Source organism: Xiphias gladius, chromosome 9 (assembly GCF_016859285.1).
Source record: "Xiphias gladius isolate SHS-SW01 ecotype Sanya breed wild chromosome 9, ASM1685928v1, whole genome shotgun sequence".
Classification (NCBI taxonomy): Eukaryota; Metazoa; Chordata; class Actinopteri; order Istiophoriformes; family Xiphiidae; genus Xiphias; species Xiphias gladius.
This window is the reverse complement of record NC_053408.1, coordinates 16,832,541-16,855,706: the sequence shown is the minus strand read 5'-3', so window position 1 is coordinate 16,855,706 and position 23,166 is coordinate 16,832,541. Positions and strand designations below refer to the sequence as shown.

At 42.1% G+C, this 23,166-nt stretch overlaps 1 protein-coding gene across 11 annotated transcripts in view; it reads left to right on the top strand.

The window, feature by feature from the left end:
* The window catches only part of mrtfab (myocardin related transcription factor Ab), a 44,489-nt gene extending 21,645 nt beyond the window's left edge, over positions 1 to 22,844 (top strand). For 5 of the 11 annotated variants that reach the window (XM_040135090.1, XM_040135094.1, XM_040135099.1 and 2 more), the window contains 17 exons: positions 6,814 to 6,879; positions 11,492 to 11,547; positions 12,033 to 12,108; positions 12,734 to 12,895; positions 14,118 to 14,281; positions 14,448 to 14,588; positions 14,808 to 14,876; positions 15,517 to 15,701; positions 16,028 to 16,199; positions 17,025 to 17,420; positions 17,558 to 18,601; positions 18,869 to 19,075; positions 19,171 to 19,263; positions 19,682 to 19,822; positions 19,981 to 20,073; positions 21,138 to 21,201; positions 21,293 to 22,844. In XM_040135090.1, the coding sequence (XP_039991024.1) occupies positions 6,814 to 6,879; positions 11,492 to 11,547; positions 12,033 to 12,108; positions 12,734 to 12,895; positions 14,118 to 14,281; positions 14,448 to 14,588; positions 14,808 to 14,876; positions 15,517 to 15,701; positions 16,028 to 16,199; positions 17,025 to 17,420; positions 17,558 to 18,601; positions 18,869 to 19,075; positions 19,171 to 19,263; positions 19,682 to 19,822; positions 19,981 to 20,073; positions 21,138 to 21,201; positions 21,293 to 21,876 (3,713 nt within the window). In that variant the 3' untranslated portion in view covers positions 21,877 to 22,844. Of the gene's footprint in view, positions 1 to 808; positions 1,307 to 6,813; positions 6,880 to 11,491; positions 11,548 to 12,032; positions 12,109 to 12,733; positions 12,896 to 14,117; positions 14,282 to 14,447; positions 14,589 to 14,807; positions 14,877 to 15,516; positions 15,702 to 16,027; positions 16,200 to 17,024; positions 17,421 to 17,557; positions 18,602 to 18,868; positions 19,076 to 19,170; positions 19,264 to 19,681; positions 19,823 to 19,980; positions 20,074 to 21,137; positions 21,202 to 21,292 lie in introns of those variants that run through there. The other 6 variants (XM_040135100.1, XM_040135092.1, XM_040135091.1 and 3 more) reach the window with 6 other exon arrangements.
* The last annotated feature ends 322 nt before the right edge of the window (positions 22,845 to 23,166 follow it).

The following is a 23,166-nucleotide window of genomic DNA, read 5'->3' as shown; positions in this document are numbered from 1 at the left end:
AGTCAGAGACAGTTTGATGGTGGTACTGGACTGCAAAAGAATCAAGAGTTTTTCAACAGGAATATGATTTCATCTGCTTTGAACCAGTCTCATAAGAGTCTAAAAAATATTTTCAGAGTCCCTGCAAGACTGCCTTTCCTCAAGGGCAAACTGTTCCAAAAAACATTTCAGAATTTCAGTGGTGATTGGGTATCAATCAATCACTAAAAGCCATGTGATATATCCCAGTATCAGATTTACTCAAGCATCTTATACAAAGGTTGATCTATGTTGGATGAGGTCATCACTGAAAAAAAATTACACCGTTTCCACTTGCTCAATAAAAGCTGTTGCCTGAGTCACCATTTTTGCGAGCAAGCTTGTGTATTCAGAGGGGATCAGAAAGTGTTGAAGAAAAGATTGTGTCATCGATGGTGTTGTTTGTGTGTATGTGTTTGACAGGGAGGAGATATGCATTTGGTAGCCCCCCTCAGCCTGTAACAGTGAATGAATGGCAACAGCTGAGCCGGAGAACTTTATCAGCAACCCTCCCTGCTTGTGTGTGTTTGTGTGTCTGAGTGTGTGTGAGAGATTCAGGAGGAGCTGCAACCAGAGCAGTCTCTCTATGCACTCTCTCTGCCGAGCTCACTGCTGTCCTCTCTTCCTCCACTACCGGCCTCTTTTCAGTTCCTCTCCTCAGATCCCTTGTTCTTTTAATCTACGACTCATTCTGTGGATTCCCACCCCCCCCACCCCCACCCCCACCACTCCCTTCTCTCTGGGAAACCTTTGCAGAGCAGTGCTCGTGACTCACCGGCTGCCACTGCAAGGGAAGGAGAGAGCAGGAGGAAGAAGAGAGAGAGAGAAGCTGAGACAGACCAATCGATTACTCTGGTACAGAGGAGAGAGGCACCGGGAGAGGAGAGGCAGTAGCAGCGTTTCCCGTACTTGTTTGGTTTAAAAGGATATTTTCTTTGACTTGTATGGGAGTTCCCTGAAGCATTTGATTCACGTCCTTCCATTGGAAAGAGGGGACAGCTAACCGAAGGGAGAGCTAGTGCAGTTTTGGCACATTAAGGATTCTTATTCCCTCCCGTTTTGAGCCAAAACTGCCAACATTTGGAACTTTGGAGGTGGACTGCTTTGGACTTAGAAGTTCAATGTTTACCAAATAATTTATCTCCATTCTGAATGATAATGCTGGACACCAACCATTGCCTGTCCTTCGATCCCTCCCCCATGGGCTCTCCTCCAATGGGAGATGATATGGAGAAGGCAGGACTGAAGATGGATCATGATAGACATGTCTATCACAGCTTGAAAGAAGGTGGGCAACCTGGAACTGCACATAGTCAGTAGAGACACAAGATAATTGATATTATTTGTGTTTATGTGCCTCTGCAGGTTCACATCAGTACTTCATGGCTTCATATAAATAGTTAATGGGGTTGTGCTAAAGATAAGAGATTTGGTTCATTGGCCTGTGTAAGACAGAAGGACGTTGAAGTGGTTATATGTTCCTTCTGATAAATTGTTCTCTATGTTAACTTAAGTGTGGTTGACTACAGGAGTAAATATCTCACATTGCAGATTGCTTCAGGATTAAAGTTGCCCTGTGGAGTTTTCTTCTAAACTCAGAAATTAATGTTTACATTCAGTGTTACTCACTAAAATGCATTGTGTTTCCTTGAAGTCTAACAAATCTGTTGAATGGATTCCCTTTCATTTAAAACATTTACAAAGCAGGTTGTTTTTGAAATTTTGAAACCTGCATCAGTTACATTCATGTTTACTTGCTAGCAGTCTTCTTCATCCCTGCTTTTCGTTTGTCCACATGCTTGGGGGCATTACTGCAACCTGTGAAACCTCTAGCAAGACTGTGTATCACGTCACTTGTGTGTTCGTGCGTGTGCCAGATAACAAATAAAACGGAGACCCACTCATAAAAACATTTCTCCATGGCGCTAATGTTGTTCAAAAACTCCACAGAAGAGTGTTAATTTAAGACCCAACTGGAGGTACTCCCAACTATTTGATACTAATAAAATGTAATAAAATTTTCTGCCAGATAGGAAGTTGCTTCTTTTGAAGATTTTTCGTAGTTGTAGTATGAGGAGTATATGAAGAGTATTTTAAGATTTACTATGTATGATGGCATGACACTTAACTGCCATTGTACATTTTGGGATTTTGATGTGATGTGACAATTAAAAACATACAAAAACTTACACTAGTATCTTGTCCCATAGAAATGGAAAAATCAAGGCAGCCAACAGGGACATTATATAAAAAAATTTTGAGACACAGCCTAATTGCTGCGGAATGGTTTACAGTCAGTGCAACGGTAAAATAACCTTAAGTTTGTTTATAACCAACATTACAAGAGTCATAGGTGACTGACACAAATGAAACAAAAAATTCCTATGAGGTTACAATGATGGAAGATAGAGGAGGTCTAGAGACAAGCAAGTGTAATGAAATGGGGGGGGGGGTTAGAAGGCGTTTTTACAGTACTGTGAAAACAACTGACATGTAGCACTGTCACTGTTCATACATGGCATTACAGCTGTCAATTAAAAAGTTAGTGTTCCAGATCTGCTTTCTGCTACCTGCTAACCCTTGCTAAATTCTTCAAAGGAGGCATGTATTGTGTCTTGGGAAAGCGTGAGTGAAATGACCTGCATTATGCCACGAAAGCTTTGGGAATTTGACTGTTCCTGGAACTTTAAGATAATTAGTATTCACTGCAACCGTTGTTGTTGTCATCTGTCTTCCCAGAGCAGTGCAGCAGTGCGAAGGTAGTGGGAGTGATTCCAAGGTGTCATTGGCCTTAACCTTACATTGTTTCTGCCCTCTAGCCACTTTCCATTCTCACTGGTGTTTGAAACTGATGTGTGAAACATTTGCTGTAGTCAGGCATGGTGTTCTTCTCTCTGTTCAACAGATGCAATCAAACTGTGCTACTGTGCAAATGATGACCTCAACATTAACATGCTTTCCAAAAAGGATATTACCAATGCCAATGGCAAGTGTAAAATCCGTTAAGCCTTGTGAGACTTGTGTAAGTGGGTTCAGTAGCTGGGTATGTATCAGTGGGATCCTGGTGGATATTATTGGCACCCCTGAATTTCAAGTACAGAATTTAGACTACCTTCAGAAATAAATGCAAATTAACCAATTTTGTATAACGATAATATTTTAATAAATTATTAAAATAATATTCTAAATTCTGAACTTAAAACTCATGGTGCCTATAATTTCAACCAGGTTGGTATATGTTTACATCTTCCCATGCCCAGTTTCTCACCCCACTTGTAACATTCTTCCCTCATGTGTGTTGCTATGGTGGGTGTGTGTAGGCTTAGCCGTGTCAAGCCTGGGGTTCTTTGGTGACAGTGACAAACTCAGACATTTTTAATGAGATGTAATGACACATAAGAGCAGCAGGATTAGCCAAGTTGGCCACCAAGAACTTGGCTCTACTTCGGTGACCTCTTCCTTCTTGCTATCTGAGTCCTCTTTAACCTTAAATCTACCCCTTGTATCTTTCATTTACCCCTTACTTTACTTTTTCAAAGGTTTGCTGTTGAAGATGACAGTAATGTATGTGACCTCTGAATTAGTATAAACACATAAAATTCCTTAACTGTCATGTAGGCCAGTGTTTAACACCCAAATCTCAAGATTAAGAAAAGAAGTATGAAAAGAAGATGTAATTCTGAAATCGAAGCTGTATCTACTGGAACCTAGTGTTTTGCCCTCATGCTCTCTCTAACCTTACATTCTATGTGACTTTCACTATGACTCTGTCTGGCAGCAGGTTGGCATAGTGGTTTGAGATGCCATCCTGTAACCAAAAGATCGCAGGCTTGAGTGAGTAAGCAAAATGATTGTTGTTCCCTCTACTTCATCTAAAAGCTGTAAATGCAGCCATATCTGCTGTCTTTTCTGCCTTTCTCCCTCTGTGTTCCTTCGCTCTAACTTTTATGATTGCGGAGGCCAGTTTTGGCTGTGGCCTAGTATCCTAATAAAACTGCCCGGCCTTTTCATCCTTTTCTTAAATTAACCGAAATGGCCTTCAAACCTGATTTAAGCTCCAAAAGTCAAAGAGATTGTCATGTTTTATCCCAATTTTTTTCAATCATCAATTCAGCTTTACAAAATAACAGATATTACCAGCACCACTGAGTAGATTTACATGCACATGTGGAACCAGGTTACTGTCGGTGATGTTTAGGCAGATCAGAGAAAATGTTTACATGTGCTCTAGTAATTACTTTTCTCTCCAAATCATTACCATATTCAAAGACTTTTTCTGCTGAATTTTACAGTTTTAGTTTGTAACTGATAGTGACACCAATGCACAGCTTACTTAATGGTTATGATTCTAGTACTAGCAATTTCTGCCACCATATTTATTTACTGTTTGGTTTTGTTTCCCATACTTGTACATTCTTTATTGACAGTTTAATTGTTGTTACCGCACCATCGTATGATTTTGTTTCTCCACGTCAGCCTACAGTTTCAACACCACTGCAGTTTTCACACTTAACACCACCATTAGTAGGTTTCACCGTGACACTTAAGATTTTTTTTTTTTTTTTTTCAAGCCACTGTGAAAATAGGTTGAATGATGGCTGACAAGTTCAATCATGTTTAACTGTTGATAAAAGTCATTGCAAGCCACTGGACTAAACAGCCAATACCTGGTCTTCCAGTTCACTTACTGCCAGAGATGAGGAATAAAGAGAGGAATGAGAAAGAGAGTGCAGGAGAGAATAAATAAATTAACTGGAGTGTCCTTGGTGTGTGAAAGGAGGGAGCATCGGGATGTAAGGCCTGGATAGAGGGAAAGTGTAAGATTCTCTTTCCCAGGATAAACCTCTTAAATGGAAGTGCCAGGTGGCATGGCATCTTATCCTGCCCTATGCCATTGCACGGTCAACATGTTTCATTGCGTTTTTTGCATTTGTGTGTGTGCATGGGTTCAGGCAACACGTGAGTCTCCTAAGTGTTTGCCCGTGTGCTTGACACTGAGAGAATATTAATCTCTTAGCTGCTTCACGGAAACAACATATACATGAACTCATCTGGCTGTGTTTAGGTCTCTGTGTTTACGCCACTGAATGTGAACTGACATGTTATTACTTCCAGAGTGGAGTCTGTAGCGCTAGTCTGATCCCTTAAGATATAAAGCACACAAATTTGTAAATATAACAGAGGGAAGCTGGGATCGGCAGCGAGGATTTAGAGCCAAAGAATGAATTTACTTGCAAGGGCTCTGACGTTAATTCATGAGACTTGCAGTGTTGCTGTCCAGGCCTGGATTGTTTGTCTTAACAGAGGGCTAACACAGCAGCAGCAACACCAGACAGCTACCTAGTTAGCTAGCCGGCAAGCACCAGTGATGTCACTTTGTTATTGGAAAGGAACAGGTGCTGCTTGTCCTCAAAGTAGCAGACGCAACCCTGGCCCGAAATGCTTGGGAAGCGTCAGTGGCTTCCCAACACACACATAAACACACACACCCCTTCAGCAGGGACAGCTGGTGCATATAAAACAAGAGTCTCAGCTGAGTGGAGCTGAGCTGAATGTCTGTGAAAAATAGTATTTGGTGTAACAGCATACTGATTCATTCCTCTGATTTTATCAAACTGTGTGAACTTAAAAGTCAGTTTTACAGTGGCAATAGGCTGTTGCCAAGAAGCATAGTGGAAATGTAGCGCAATATAAATGACTTATCAACCTTAGAAAAACCATCATTCCACAGACAACTGTCTGCAGTGACAACTCTATCTGTTCTGTACATTTCGGCCACAGTCGGTCATCTGTTTGTAGTTGGTTCGTTGTCTGCATGGTTGACTGAAAGGTCCAGCTCACTTCCCTAAATTGTCACTGTGTTGCAAGAAACTGATACAGCAGCAAATGATGAAATACAATGCACTTGCATGCTCCTGCAGCTGTCCATATTTAAATTATTTCTCTGTAAAATTCTTCTTGCCTGGATCTAACTAACTTTTTAATTAATTACTAAGTAATTTTTAATTGAACATTCAGTAATGGTTATGTGGCTAGAATGGGAGATTGTAAGCTTTCAGCTAGTGAGAATTTGTAAAATGAGTTTGACTTTAAAAGGTACACAGACAAGAATGACTGGGCTACATAATGCACAACAACTGACATTTAGTGTGTACAGGAGGGTAAAACATGGTCCATCTCCTTTTGTCCAGCACTATGTTCCTTAAAACTCTCTCCCTCAGCCTCTGTTATGTAACTAGTGCTTCCTGTTTTGAAATGACGCTGCAATCAGCCCATATGCTCTTTTTTTTTTTTTTTCGTTTTTCATCTACTCTCAGATCGAGGCTGGTCTTGTTAGAGTCTACATTCTCATTGTTCTTTTTGCTTCGTTTTCTGTTTTATTTTATCTTTTTTGCTGTGCTTGCTTTATCTCTCTCACTGATTCTATGATGAATGATTGCTTTTTCTTTCAGACACATCTGCGCACAGAGAAAAAAAAAAGTCCAGAAACAGGAAGTGTGTAGTATTATGTTCACACCCTCCTTCTACCCACCTCCTCTGTAGCTTCAAAAAAACACTAAAGAAGGGGGAAATGGGAGGATGAATTGGGTGCCAGTGAGTGCAGGTCCTCTTCATGTCAGTCCAAATCCATCTGGGTCCCCCTGCGTGTTTATCCATCTAAACGAGGCAGATGGACTTCTGATGAGTGGACAATAAGAGACAATAAGGAAGATTTAAGAGCAAAGAGCTCCATTTTGGCAGTTTCTTATTCTTACTCGGCCGTCAATGACTCTCTTCTCCTCTATCTCCATGCAGTACTCCAGCTCAAACTCCAGCAGAGACGAACACGAGAGGAACTTGTCAGCCAAGGGATCATGCCACGTAAGTCTCTGCTTAAGTCTCTGTGATGCTCAGGGTTTTACTCAGTGAATCAGAAAGCACCGTATAGTGCAACTTCCACGAAGCACCGTCAATGTGGTTAGTTCCACTTTAATATATACATATGGTATATTTTTACATCTACAGCCAGTGATGACCATGCTCAAACTAACCCAGTCTCACCTAAAGGTAGTTTTTTATTTAGTGTTTGGAAGATCTTACTATATGACGCTTTGTAGAAACCCTTGCAGACAACTAAGGCAGTGTGTCTGTGCCTTTGAGTAGAGGTCAAAGTGTTAACTCTGTCCTGCTCTGGCATCAGACAGCATGTCAGACCCTGTCAGAGATTGATTGGGTTGTTATGCAATACCAACACTGAGCTATATATGTATGGGCTATTGATTCACATGCTGAATGGGCCTTATGCTGTAGCGTATCTGGTTATCCACATCTGCTATACAGGATATGTTGGTAAATTGTATCTGTGTCTGTTTGATATTAAAGTGTCTTCAGAGAATACAATAATATGAAGGTTGAGGCTCTGTTTTTGCATTCATTTTTTTTACCCTTCTCTACATATGTTATCGGTATGAGTACGTGCATTATGCATGTTTCATATGTCGTAGTGTCTTTGCACCACTTTGTGTTATCAAATAGGGCAGTTTCCTCTTCTTCTGTATCCACTTCCTGTTTCAGAGCTCCAAATATCACAAGGGGCGTATATATATATATTTTTAATTTTCCTCTTTTTATGTGTAAAATATAGCTATAGGCAGTAAGTAACAACCTTTTTTCAAGAAGGCTCTTTGTATAAAAAACAGAAAATCTAGCACCTAGCATTCAGCCTCATACAGTACATTTGGTAGTTAATCTTCTGTGACGAATTGATTGTGGAGTAGAAAAAGATAGAGGTAGAATACCTGACAAGGCTGTTGTTTAGGCCATGTTCAGAGAAACTAAAGATGCACACAGTGTACCGAAGGGGAGACAGAGAGATAAATTGTGAATGGTCACAATAAGAAAAGAGGTGAAAATGTGGAACGCTTGTCAGTCATTGGTAATTGCAACATTGTGCTTGACCACACATGTTTGGCCAATTTTCAGCTATTTTTTCATGCCGTACTTTTTTGTTTATCACGACTAATGTTTGCTGATGGTAACATCTGACCCTTAAATGGCAGGGTCAACTAAAAACTGTAGTGAGTCCACTAAAAATGCACTTGAAGTAACTAACCAGTATTAGTTTGTATAAAAAGTGTGTGTTAAGCATGAAAGAATGCACTGGGGTGGACATTCAGACCAAGGGCTAGTTTTAGTGGGCAGTATAGAGTCTCACATCCGACCATTTAGTCATTAACAGTAAATCTGTCCGTGTCCTTCTTATGCTACAGGCCTCATGCCAGACCATTCGCTGCACGGTGATCAGCATGTACTGGTGGAATATTTCACTGTTTAGAGAAAGAAGGAGAAGGCATGGGTTTATAGGAGAGTTATCACAGACTGGGATTGCTCTGAACATAGAGCGTTTATTTTGACTGTTGCCTTGAGATTTAGCAAGGTAGAGCAAAGGCCCCTGTTGAATTATAGGGCCATAAAGCTCATATGAACTGCTGACGTGCGCGGAGAGGAGGGTGCATCATTATTCATCGACTTTCATTGGAATCTTATCATGATGATATGAACAACAGTTACCATATTGTGATGTTAAAATATTGTTATGGGCTTTCATTCATGTTTCCCAGCTATAGAGGAGACAGTAAGTTCTGGGAACTGATGAAGGATGGGTTCCTGTGGTGGAATCAAGTCCTTACATTGGTTATGCAGCTAAAAGTGGTGTGAATAAGTAACTTTCCTCCACCACCAGTAACCACCGTCTAGGTATTGTTGGGCAAGGCACCTCCCACCTGCTGCGGTGATGGACCTGATTTGCTGCTGTTGCACTGTGTCAATATCTACCATGTAAATGTGAAGCAGGGTGTTTCTGGACAAGAGAATACAAAAGAGAATAATTATGGTTGATTAGGAGAGGTTAAATGCATAGATATATGGGTGAACAAGCATTAACAATACCCCTGTGTCTTTAGGTCGGTCATGTGATGCATCTGTGATGTAATAGATTGAAAGGTCAGTGTCAGGGTAGTGGATTTCGGCAAAGGGTAAATTTCTGAGCAGTATTAGGGTATGTTCTTTCTAATGAAAACAGATTTGAAAACACTGTGTCTGTGCCAAAGGGTTTTAATTCTTTTCTTCTCTTTACATCATTTTCTGCCCCATGCCCCCATTTTTAAATTTGTTTGATCTTGTCAAATAATTAACTTGTACATCAGTAGCATCAGCTTTTAAGGAGCAATCTTGAATCATTAGATTGCTTTGAGACACATGGCCAGTCACTCACTTTACTGCGATAGTGTCTTTTGTGTTTCACTACAGCCGGAAATACAACGCAGATGTTGTTTTTATTGCGCCTGTTAATTGCACTAATAGGGATTGATGTGGCAGTCATAAAGCCAAGCTGTTCAGACATTCAGTGAAATCACTATTCTATACTTGTGCAGAAAAAGATTAAAGATGTCACTTATAGCTATATTTTTATATATATTAGTTGGATTACATTAACATACAAACCAAGCAATAACAGAGGGAGTCAGAGGCAGCCGAAGGTAGCAGCTACTGTAAATATTGCTGTGAAATTGGAATTATTGTGAGAGATTGAGAACAATTACATGTCAGCATTTAAGAAAAGCTCAGTTTTTCCCCACACAAAAAAATACAACATTAGATGATGTCGGTTTTGAGAAGTGATTCAAATGTATCTACTTTGGAGAGCATTTTTTTAAAAACTGCTTTCCCCAGTTTACAGTAACTTCATTTTTTTCATGGTTAGCAGCTCCTGAAGTCTGAAGTTAATCATTCTCTCTGTTCAGTGGTAGTAAAAACTATAGGATTCATCGCTGCTCAAGAAAAACATTTGGTCCACAAAAACATTACAGAACAGTTGAGAAACAGGCTAGACTGATATCAGTTTCTCATCATATCAGACTCATGGTGGCTTTTTTACTGGTTCACCGATTCTGTTTATGCATTTATGCACAAGAAATAATTGTTTCAGCAGATGCCAATGACAGGATCAGCTGACCAGTCATCTGTTTTTTGCTGTTTTATTGTGATCTTGATTGGTATCACAACTGGTATGTAGGTCATCTTCTTTCAACGTCAGGGGTTGTGACACAGGAATTGCCTCCCACCCCCACCCAGTCATCTGTGGCACACATACAGTCGACGCCCCACTGTAGGCACAATGTCCACACTAACACACCCTTGGCAGGCATTTCACCAGCTCTTGACCAATCAGACAATAGCTAGGTTACATCATTGTAACTGCCACTGTCCTCCCAATATCCTTCCCCAAATAGAGTGAACCTCTTTTCAAGTTTTTGGATGTGTTCCATCAACTGTAAGACGCTTATGCTTTTGAGAGAAGTCCAGCTAAATAAAGGCCACAACTGGCTTGCTAAAAATGTATAAATATGTTTTCCTACTCACAACACATAGACACCTCCACAACACACTAGGTATTATGGACAGTTATGGCTGAGCGCAGTGATGAATGCAGCAGTCTATCCATCAGTCCACACTATTCTCTGTCTTCACGCTCCTTTTTAAAGATCAATTCCAGACTACTGGGCGTCAAGAATTGATGTCCCTCAGACTCCCAGGCACAGTCCATCTATCAGACTTAACGCAGACAGTTGGCCTTTGAAATAGTTTGGGCTTTCTGCTATCTACAAATCTCGAAAAGGACCACAAAAGTCAGCACACATAACTAAAGCTTTCTGTTTAACATAATCATAAAACTATCATGAAACAGGGTTAATTGTGCTGATTTTAGAAAAATATGCAAGAGTTTAATCAGGATATATGAGTATTTTGCATGTAAAAAGATGCGTGTTGGAATTATTGCCTCTTATCACGTGTAACACAGAGAAACACTGCTTCACGAACAAAAAAAGCTGCACAGAATGTCCAAATGTAGACTCACAACAACATGTAACCTCAGTTCAAACAAAGAGAAAGAATGCATGGAAAACCTAATGGAATAATGTGACCAATGTAACTGGTCATGGTCACTGTCATGTGGTTCCATTATGTGTGTCTAACTATTTTCTCCTGTAAAACTTAACTTACCTAAGCCAAGCCACCGCCACTGACTACAACTCAATACTTTGTGCTGCTGCTCTATTGTAAAAACCACAATAACTTGAGCAGAATCTGAATGGCATGGTAGCAGACCAAGGAAGGTGACAGCAGTTTCAGTTTTCTTAGTGGTAACATAATAGCCTCTACCACAGAAAAACCGTGCTTTATTCCTGCACACATGACATACAGCAGAGGGCCATCAGCCTACTTAGCTGTGGTCAGAGTGTGTGGTTTAGAATAGCACTCCTGACCTCCTCATCCTGCTGCCACTTCTGCTTTGAGTCTGTCTTCCTCTATAGCTGTATCTGTTCTCACCCTGTCACTTGCTGAAAGGAGCATCACGACTCCTATCAGTCTTGCGCAAGCTGCGCTCATCTCTCTGTTTTTTTTCCCTCCCTCCATCCCTCTCACCATGCAGCACTGAAGAGCCCGGCAGCCTTTCACGAACAGCGGAGGAGTCTGGAGCGAGCAAGGGTGAGATTCTTGAGCACAGTGACTTTTTTACTTACTGAATGGATTTGCGTGGGGTAAAACATTTATGTACTGTATAAACAGCATAACACAGAGCAGTAATTGAATTCTACTGTTAGTACAGATGCTTAACTGCTTAGTAAATGGTACCCAAGTTTCTGAAGTAAATCAGAAACTTGGGTACCATACAAACAATACTAAAGTAGCACTCCTCAGGTATGAAACCGCATAAACCGAAGCATTGTGAAGTATTATTAGCATGTTTTTCTTTAAACAGTGAATTTCAGATTGACCTGTTGCTACCATCTGGGCTTCCATCATGTAGTTTTGTTTCGTGAGAATTTAAATTAATCATCTAAATCTGTGTCTCACACTATAGTTTATTTATATTTTGCAGTAGTTAGCATTAGCTATGAGAACCATCCTTGCCAAACAAAGAAAATTGTGTTACCCCACAATAATGTGTACGTCTCTTTTGTTTCCCCTAGACTGAGGACTATCTGAAGAGGAAGATCCGAAGTCGTCCTGAGCGCTCTGAGCTGGTCAGGATGCACATTCTGGAGGGTGAGTTTTTGCCTAAAAGTGGAACTGCACTTTTAGATTTAGAAGAACTCCCTTGGTGAGGAAAAAAAGTGTAGAGTGAAAGGTATAAGTTAGGTGAAATAAATGAAACTTCATTTAAAAGGAACCATACAGTAATCAGAATGGAACAGTTCCATGTGATAGGGTTAAAAAAGGACTTTCCCATGTTCCTCAGTTGTATCTGCAGGTATTATAAAAAATACAAACATTTTTCCAATTTGAAATGATGTATTTGTTTTATATACCAGCTTGGTACAGTTCAACTTGCTGTCCCAGAATTTATGTTCTTGTTATACTGGTCACATAAAGTCTCAGGTATGTTTTCACCTTCAATTAGCAGCTGGTTTTCTTTTGGTTTGGTTTTTAAATTAAACTTGAATTCTAATCCAGGAAGTGCTATTAAAAAAAAACAAAGGCCCAAAACTCTGAAGCCAGCTTCCTGTCTCTGTGGATCTGCTCAAAATATTTAAATGGACTATATGTCGATTTATATCGCACGGGTACAAAGCGCTTACCTGCTGCCATCTTGATTTTGCTGTAGATCAAGATGAATCACTTGATGAATGAATTTTCATGCAACTATGTTGTCCTGCTATTTCGTCCACAGAGACGTCAGCAGAGCCATCCCTGCAGGCCAAGCAGCTGCAGCTCAAGCGAGCAAGACTGGCAGACGACCTCAACGACAAGATATCCCACAGACCGGGTCCTATCGAACTGGTTCACAAGAACATCCTGTCTGTCAGCTGCCCTCTACAGAACTCACTGCTGGGTAACTACACACACCTCACAACATTCAGCTGCAAACATCTCCATACATGGACACGTATTAACACTTTGCAGACTGCTCATAGTCTAAATGTTCTTGAAAAAAGTGCACACATTCAGTAAGAACATTCAGATAACTACATAGTTGTTGCAGTAAAGACTGGCCAACACATAGTCACATTTGAAGTAATTAACATACAGTAAAAGCAGACGCAGATAAACACACACATGCAATCACAATCAATCAAAAAGCCCTAAAAACAAACAGCACAGTCAAATGTGTACACGCACATACATTCAAAAATATTATATTATCCAGATGGGAATTGTTTCAAGAGAAATACAGCAGAGAATAGCAAGTACAGATAAAGCAAAAACAAAACATTCCAAAGAAAACGCTTTCTTCTCCATTTATGACATTCAAACAAGCTGTTGCAGGGATACACAGACTTTTACAAAGCATTTTGCAACACTCACAAGCACATCTGCAGGGTTCATGAAGACTTTTAAACACAAAACACAGGACTCCTTAAGGTGCATTCAGACTGAATGCAAAGTGATTTTTCTCAGTCTCACTTAGTTGACGGACGCTTCCTGCATTCATTGGACCATAAAGCTTAGGGAGGAATGCAGGTGTTGTGCTCAAGTTAAAACATGTTAATCCTTATTATTTTGTTGTTTCACTTCCTTGTTGTTACATTGATTCACTTCAGTGTACCACTGACTTAAACCTCAAAAATTTAATTTATATTCAGTCATACACTTTTAGCTGACTAATTAAAACAACCGGGTATCTACACACACTTGTAATACAGTATTTGAGGGGTGAGTGTATAAACACACACTGCTCAGTAGCTCCAGGTTGCATCATTCCAGTGGATGTGATACCATGAAAACTAAAAACTCTTTTACAGAAATGACACAATAACTATGTTTGTACATTGTCCTGTTTTGAAACTTGGCAGGACCTACAGTGTTGCATAACTTCTCTAAAATTACTCATCACTGTTTTGCAATCTTCATCACTGTGTTCGACTGTGTTACACATGGGAATTGAACAGGAACTGAGCTGTTTTGCCCTCTGGCCAGAGGGGCTGGGAAAATTCTTAAATTCATGAGCCATTCTCACTCTTTTACTGGCCGCAGAAGTTTATAACAAACCACCAAATGATGCTATGGTGACCCACTTTTTCACTGAATCAAAAAACATTTCTGCTCTATCACAGATTCTCCAAAGGGAGCCGGGGGAGAGAGCTCGTCTTTAGATGAAGACAGCAGCGATGCTCTGTCACCAGACCAGCTAACCAATCACGACTCTCCCCTGAGTGCCGTCCCTCAGCTGTCCCCCTCCGATGCACTCACCCAGAATGGGGACATTTCTCCCACACAGGTACCGTCACAGGATGTCATTTAAATCAAATCAAGAGAGTCATTTAAACTAGAGATTATTCAAACAAAACAAAAACTGAAATGAAATAAATTTGCCATAGTCATTCACACAAAGCAATGGATGGATAAACACGATCACACCGTTAACCAGAGTAATTTTTTCTCAGTTCCTTACTCAGCTCCCTCCTCCACCGCCTCCACCACCTCCTCCCCAGGTGAATGGCTCAGATTCCTCCCAACTCCCAAAATTGACAAATGGAACCACGCTGAACTCAGCAAACTCCCGCCCCTCTACTGGACAGGTCAAGGTGTGCAAACGCTTGTCATATTCCTCTCTATATACAGACAGTCACGGAGGATTAGGTCGTTTCAAGTTGAACATCCTGCAGATTTGATGACTTGTAAATAAATGTGGCCTTAATCACTGTTTGTGGAGCAGCTATAACTGGCTAACCCTCCCAAATGTCTTCATTTCCTTACTTCCCTTACCCTCCTACTTGACCCCATTTCTCAAATTCTGTCATCAGTCTCAGGCCAAGATGAGTTCAGATCGTCCTCCACAGAGACCTAAGAAACCAAAGGACAACAAACCCAAGGTCAGCCTGGTTTTTGTTTCATTTTCATTTTAACAGACAGTGACACAGGGTTAATGGCTCTGAAGGGTAATATTCATTAATAGACATGGAATAAGGGTAGCACATCATTTTCAGACTGTTTTCTGACAGTATCTCAGCTTTTATGAATTTAGATTGTGTTTTGTCAGATTCCCATGTGGTCGATCAAGTTGCTTAAAACAGACTAAGTAATATTGAAAGTGACTCTTGAGGGGCCAGTGAAAGGGCTGTGGTTTTGGTGTCAGTTCCTGTAAAAACAGAGATCAAGGTCTTTTCTGGAAACTCAACACTTTTACATTTAACAATAACACAAAGAGAAATCCATCGTAGAAGAGGAAGAGATACCATTTTCTTTAAGTGCGCTTTCTTAACTGGAAATGCTCTTTTGTCGTAGTTATGCTATTTCTAATGATCTTTCCACTGAAATGTACTGAATGCACATACTCTGTTTTCAAAGTTTATTCAGAGTTTCAAAAATGTCCAGAAAGTTTTTTTGAATGCCAGATATCAGTAAATTATGTAGACCAAGACAATGCAGGATGAATATCACACATTGATGACATCTAATACTGTAAAAGTAATAAAGGGTGTCCTTTTAACTCTCTTGGTCATCTGGGTGTAGGTGAAGAAGCTGAAGTACCACCAGTACATCCCTCCAGACCAGAAAGCAGACAAGGAGCGTCCGCCACAGATGGACTCGTCCTACGCAAAGCTCCTCCAGCAACAGCAGCTCTTCCTGCAGCTGCAGATCCTCAGCCAGCAGCAGCAGCACTACAACTACCACACCATCTTGCCTGCCCCTCCCAAGTGAGTGTCAAGCATAACTGTGCGTGTGTGCGCGCGTGTGCGTGTGTTGGGGGGAAGTGAGGATGATTTGATTGTGGTGGTTTTATGCGATGGGCCCACAAGTTTGTCAGCCACTTTTTCGTCCTCATATCAAACCAGTAGTTACTAGAAGTTAATTTCTACAGCACAGCCTGCAGGCAGCTTTCACTATGACTTCCTGTCTTCTTCCAAACTTTCAGCCGTAGCTTGTTGCTTCCACATTAGTGGCCTCTATCACAGCATTTGTGTTCTTTCGGAGAAGGAGGAGAGTTGTTATTCACACTTTCTCATTTTCTGTCTCCCCGCAGGCCTCCAACCGAGCAGCCTCCCACAGCCAACTCTGGCCCTTCTCCCTCTCGCAGCGTTCCCACATCAACCACCCTGGCCCCCTCCAGTCAGAGCGGCACTGCCCGTCAGAGCCAAACTGCAGGGGGAGGAGCCAAACTCGGCACTCTGCCAGCCAACCTGGATGAGTTCAAAGTAATTTAACAGACAAATTTACCCAGTGTCACATGTGTACATGCCAAGAATATTTTTAACTAAATATGTTTATATAGAAGTAATTTCGGCTACATGTTTTAACTGCCATCTATTGAAGGAGATCAGGAAGTGTGTGTTGCCAACTAATACAAATGATCCAGACTGTAAATGAGAACCAGGGTTTTTTTTTTTATGCATAACGTCCAAGTCTGAGAACAGGTTGATGCACACAACATCTAAAATTGAATCATTTTTCATCATCTCAAAAATTTACTGCCACATATGGCAACTGACCAATATTGGTTTATTTGAAAAATAACTTATTACTAGTAATGTCAGACGCTGCTGTCCCATCACACCTACTGTATATTCCCTCTTAGAGTCAAACTAAATAAGTGGTTCCCAACCTTTTTGCTTGTGACCCTTAAAAACGAATCAATTTTTACTTGCAGCCCCAAAAGTTTTGGCCTCTTTGTGGACACGAGTTGTGAGTGAAGAGTGATTTTTGGTAATAGCTCACATTGACTGATATGAAAAATTTGTAGAGACCTGGAGAGGTCCAAGTGTCCCAATATTTCACAATTGAAAAGAGAAAAACCAGAAAAAGAATCATAATGTTATGTGATTTTTTTTTTCTCTATTTTTTTCTTTCTTATAGCTTTAATTAGTTAGTAAAGCCCTCAGATTAATCATGGGACCTTTGGGGGGTTTCCAGGTTGGGAGCCACTGAACCGAATAATGTTCTCTGGCATATCATTTATTTTGTTCTGACACTTTAAGTCGACGCCTGCTATATGAGTACCGGTCTGGTTTCTCATCCTCCAGGTTGCCGAGTTAAAACAGGAACTGAAATTACGCGGTTTGACTGTCTCAGGCACCAAGAATGATCTCATTGAGAGGCTCCGCAACTACCAGGAACAAAATGGCAGCACCACAGCGGTTTTGAAAAATGGCATATTGCAGCCCAGCCAGCAGGGCACTAACTCAGCTGCTAGCACCATCACATCCTCTCCAACCACAACTACCGCCCTTGACCACCAGTCAGGTGAGGGTGGGTTTAAGTTAGCTTTGTCCTCATTGGCTCATGCGGTACCTGGGAGAGTCATGCGTTTTGGCAGCACCAGCTCCAGCCCTCCCGTGTCGCCGACTCCATCTGAGAGGTCTTTGGCTGGGATGAGTCCAGATGAGACGAGCTGTAACGGAGACATGTTTGGAGAGATGGTGAGATTTATATGTGAAGCAAACAACCTGTTTATTGGATTAAATTATTGTTAAATTAGTGTCTTTTTGTTAAGAACACAGGCAATCTTCCTTTGAAGCTTTTACTAACATCCTCCTCTTGTTTTGTTGTCCTTCAGGTGAGCTCTCCCTTGACCCAACTCACCCTGCACCCATCTCCTCAGCACCCATCAAACATCTCTCCGCTCTCACAGCTACTCTCCAAGGTCAAAGAGGAGATCCAGAGCCCATGCAGCCTGTCCAGGTCTTCAGCTGCCTCGGTCCAGCCTCCAGAGGCCCTGCCGGGGGTAGCCATGGAAACGTCCTCCATGGACAAGGATCAGATGCTCCAGGAGAAAGATAAACAGATTGAGGAGTTAACCAGGATGCTGAGGCAGAAGCAGAGGCTAGTGGAAACCCTCAGGTCCCAGCTGGAGCAGGGTAAGATGGCGAGTGGATTAGTGGTGGAGAAGGAAGGAAGTGAGAAGAGCAAAACATTACCAGAGGTTAAGCTTCAAACTCTAATAAAAGCCTCAGCCATTCAACCCCCGACTCTTCCTAACGGTATAGTGGTGAAGGTGAAGAAGGAGGTGGAGCCGGAGGAAGAAATGGAGGGCGTAACAGAGGAGGCCCAGGCAAGGAAGCTGGCCCAGCCGATGCAGTGCTCTCAGGAGACTCTGCTCAGGCTCCAGCAGATTCATCGGCTGCAGGTCCAACAAGCTGAACAGCAAAAACAGCAGATACAACAACCCAAACAGCAGCATAGTCAGGTGCAACTGCAGAAGATGGCAGATGCTAAGTCAAACCCTCAAAAACAACAGCAGCAAAAAAAAGAAGCTCAAATCCTGCTCCATCAGCAGCAGCAACTCCAGCAACTTATCATACAGCAAACCCAACAGAAACAGCTCCAGGCCCAGCAGAAGTTAGCACAGCAGAAACTGGCCCAGCAGAAACTCGCACAACAGAAGCTGGTGCAGCAGAACCAGCTCAAACAAACCCAAGGGCAGGTTCAACAGAGCCAGCAGAAGAACCAAGTCCAGCTGAAGCAGGTTCAGGTGCAGATCCAGAACCAGACAGTGGCAAGCCAGAAGCCCAATGTGACCCAAACCCAGCAGAGGAAACACCTGAAGGCTCAGCAAAGGCAGCAGCAGAAACAGCAGGCAGCAGCTGTCGCATCACAACAGGTGAAGGCCCTGTGGTTACAGAAATGTGCCTGAATTACACCACACGTAGCGCCATCATCAGTCCTCTTAAAGTGTCATTAGAATTCAAGTATAAACTGTAATGACTGAATTAAGGTAGAACTACCTCACATCACTACTTTTAACAAATAATTTGTGCAGCTAACAATGCGTATATGTTGAAGTTTCATGGTGTTTTAATATCATTAAGAAACTTAATGGTATTAAATAGTAAAATAGTAAAATGGACTGTTTTGTTTACATTTCCAGGTCACTCCAGTCCTCATCAACCAACAGAACGGCACTCAGATTCACACTCAGGCCATTTCATTAGACCTCCTCAAGGCCAGTGGCACACCCACACTGGTCACCGACAGCAACGGCAACCACTACCTGATCGCTCTGACCAGTCACACTACAGACGGACAGAATGGAGTGTCCTCATTGGCCAAAACCAATGGACGCATCACACTGCAGGTACGGTAAAATTGACGTTCTTTGATGGACTGCGTGGGGTTAATATGTGATGGAATATTTATCTGCATCTTCCTCTGCTTATTGTCTTTTTTCAGAGATTGCAGTCGACTCCAAGTAAACTCCCCAGCACCGACAGTCAATCAAAAGAGCAGACACAGGCCGAGACTGTGAGCCAGCCAATCAAAAAGGTATGACCCAGACTCAGAATATGACACTATAAAGCATGCTTTTTAATTACTTTTTTTAGTTGAAGTTGTTGCACAATGGTTCGATCCTCAAAATTTCCCTTAGCAAGACACTGAACCCTAAATTGCTCCCACTGTGTGAGTATGTAGAGGAAAAAATGTAAGTTGTTCTGGACAAACAAATGAACTGTAATCTGACATGCGGAGTTGTAGCGGGACTGTCTGCATCTTTCAAGCAGTAACATCTCCCTGCCACAAAGTGTCGCCAGTAACACAGTTTACACAGTTTTTTCATGATCAAACAGACTGCGGACTGCTGAAATGTGAAAAAGCAGCCTCTTAGTCGCAGTTGAGTATTCAATTATAGTAATGTCTGCTGTTGTCCAAGTCTAAATATGTCTTGGCCATGTTTTCCCTTCAGGGACAGAAGACGGGGCTGCACCTGGACACCAATGGTGTTCCACAACCCAGCCTGTCAGTCACAGCTCCGCCCAACCTGCAGCCCTTCTTCGACGACATGTCAGACAGTGAAAGCCAGAGCAACTTAATCTCTTCTCTCAAGGTAACACCAACATCTCCTCTGCTGCTGCCAACTCCCATCGCATGTCATCTCTACTGCTCAGTCGACTGCTCCACATGTTGTAAACCTCATTAACCTTTTTCTCCTTTTTTCTTCTCTTTTCTTTTTCATTTCATCACTTCATCACTCCATCCTGGCAGAGAGAGGAGGTGTGTCCGCCTTACGACCGGCACACACTGTTCACCCCTCCCTCTCCCAAACCCAACACCTCCCTTCCTACTCAACACTCCAAAGTATGTCCTTTAGCATGTTTTTTCTGTCCATCTCTCCTTTACTGTTGTTTCTTTTTTCTCTCTCCCTCCATTTTCCATCTTATTTCTTCACACTGAGTTTTGTGTACGCATTTTACTGAACTTAGAAGGACGTTTAGAGGAAAAATCCAGCCTCATTTGCTCTTGTACTGTCATCAACTTAATATCATGTCGTGTATTTTTGGTGTTGCCCACTTTTCTCAATCTGCCTTCGAGTCAGTCAGTCAGTCAGTCAGTCAGTCAGTCAGTCTCCATTTCCCAGAATACTTTAGGGTGTCCCCAGAGAATGGTTGTAAAGTTGCTGCGTTCAGATGTGAGATACCAGCAGGTAGAGAAAGGGACTTGGTGTCAGTCAAGTGTTTCCAGTCAAGAGAAAGTGTTCTGTTAAGACAAAGTGAGAATTACACTTTTAACACATTATATTCTTGGCTTTTATTCTTGGTCTTGTTTTAGATTCTAAGTGACTAATGCCAAAACCTGTTTCAGTTTTATTTGCATATAGCCTATACAACAGTATAAAACCAGACAACAGAACTAAAACAGATGTGATGTTTAACCTTGTAAATCAGCAGTTTCTAAGGCAGGTGTCGCAAGATTAATTTCCCTTTTTATTAACGTGCATTAACTCTAGATTTCATCACACTTAAAAAATGAAGACATTTACTTAAACTACATTTTTGTATTATGTTTTCAAACATCTCCTGTTTGCTTATGCTCATGTTTCCACACGCCATATGACCTGTGGGTTGGGAAGGTGGGGTGTGTGCGCACAGAGGGTGGCATGAAAAAAAAAAAATCACTATGAATGGGGGCTGTGGTTTAAAAAAGTTTGGGAACTGCTGCTTTAGTTAAAAGAAAACATGCTGCAGACTGCATTGTAAGTGTGCTGTAAAAGTTCAGCTGTAATATGATGTCATCTACATTTGGCAAATTATCCACTGAAATAAGTATTTCCAGAGAAGGAAATGGTTTTAGTGCAGGATTGTCTATTGTGCATTGGGTTTGTGCACTTGGTGGCTGAGTAATAATATGTTCCTCTCTGTTAGCAGGAGAATGGCGTGAATAGTCAGCAGATGGACGACCTGTTTGACATCCTGCTCAAGAGTGGAGGTAATAAACTGTTCTAAACATTGAGAGAAAGACGTCATGAGTCTGTGGTCTCTAGTATTGAGGAGTTTTTTCTCTTTCTGTCGTCCTTCAGAAATCCCCGGCTTCAAGTCGAACCCGGACCCTTCCCTCGCCCCTCTCCATTCTGACCCGCCCTCCCCCTCTTCTCCCCCATCTCCCCTCCACCTCTCCCCTCCCACCCCTACAGAGCCCCTCATCTCCCCTCAGCCTTCAGTGGGAGAGCCCTGCACAGGCAGCGGACGCCTGGAGGACTTCCTGGAGAGCACCACAGGCGCCCCACTGCTGGGCGTGGAGCCCGACGGCGGTCTGACGCTGATCGATGACCTCCACAACCAAATGCTGAGCACGCCCAGCATCCTGGACCACCCTCCCTCCCCCATGGACACATCTGACCTGGGCTTCTCCCCCCATTCTACGGGGTTGGACTTTGGCGACCCCACCTTGGACAGCATGGACTGGCTGGATATCTCCATGGTGGGGAGCGCCAGCGGAGGGAGCGGGGGCGGCGGAGGGGGGAGAGGAGGAGGAGGCGGAGCTGTTGAAGGAGACGGGGGGACGAGTCTGGCCCCGCTGGCGCCGCACACTCCGCCGAGCGTCTTCTCGGCCGATTTTCTGGACAGCACAGACCTGCAGCTGCACTGGGAGTCATGTCTGTAGCTCCGCACACAGATGGACACACACTCGCTCACACTGTGTACAGGCTCTGTCTTTATTTCATGCACATACAGAAACCTTCTCTATGCTGTCTCTACCACTGCAGGGGTCACTGGCACATGCAAACATACGCACACACATTTACACAATTTGCCCTGTCTTTCACTGGCTGTTATTATATGGAGGATGAGGTGAAATAAGAAAGAGATGTAGAAATTAAATTCATAGAAAGGACTTGAACTGAAGTGGACTTTTTGGACTTTAATTCTGTGGGGATTCATACAGTAGACCGTAAAATCCCATCTCCTGTGTCCTGACCTGCATCAAAACCGGATCAAAGCGAACCAGCAGAAAACTGTAAGGTCCGTGTAATAATGTCATTTCAACCCTTGGAAACAGTTTGACAGATGAGAGCTGAGGAGAGACTTTCAGTGGCGTTTACTCCTCGAGATAGCAGAGTGTGTGTCAGTGCCTCCTAAACTTTGCACTTATGCTGAATCTGATTGGTTTAAAGGGGGTGTTCAGGTCAACAGCCGAATCTTAGCGCTGTGCGGTGAGGCCGAGTCAACGTCACCATGTGTGACAATTGATCAGCTGAGCCGCTGAAGGTGTGAAAAGAAAGGCGAGCAGTTGGTGGCGGTCTCGTCGCCTCGCTGTGGTAACCTGGATCTCTCGCACACTAGTCAAAAAAAACAACCGTCATTGGTTGACAGTTGCTATTGAAATGAACCATATCAGTGGCAACAGTTTGAATTGAAGCCTCATTGGAGGTTGCTTATTATTGGTAACATTATGGTAGACCACTATGTATTGCTGTATATGGGGTGTATATTATCAATTGTCCATATGACTATTTTTCTTTGCTGGTTGCTTTAGAGTCGAGCTGGCCGGCTGGGGAACATAGGGTGAGGGCGGGGCTTCCAAAATACTTGGACCTTGTCATTTTTTAAAGAAAAAAAGTTAAAAAAATAAACATACCATAAAAACTCTAATTTGCGTCTGTCTTTATTTTGCACATTCACAATCCATGAACATATACAAGATATATCATATATGCCATATCAGTCGAAAGACTATTCATTTATGATTTAAATATTTTAATGAAATTCTCCACAATGGAAATCAACAAACACACAACAAATATTTTACAAAGAACGACATATGAGTCTGCTGTATTACTGTTTATTAGTTTATTATTGTGATTATTAATTAGTGATTATTAGATCATGAGTAACCACCTCCACCTGTTTTGAGTAATCCTGGTGATAAAGAGAGAGGCCACAAGAGGGCGCC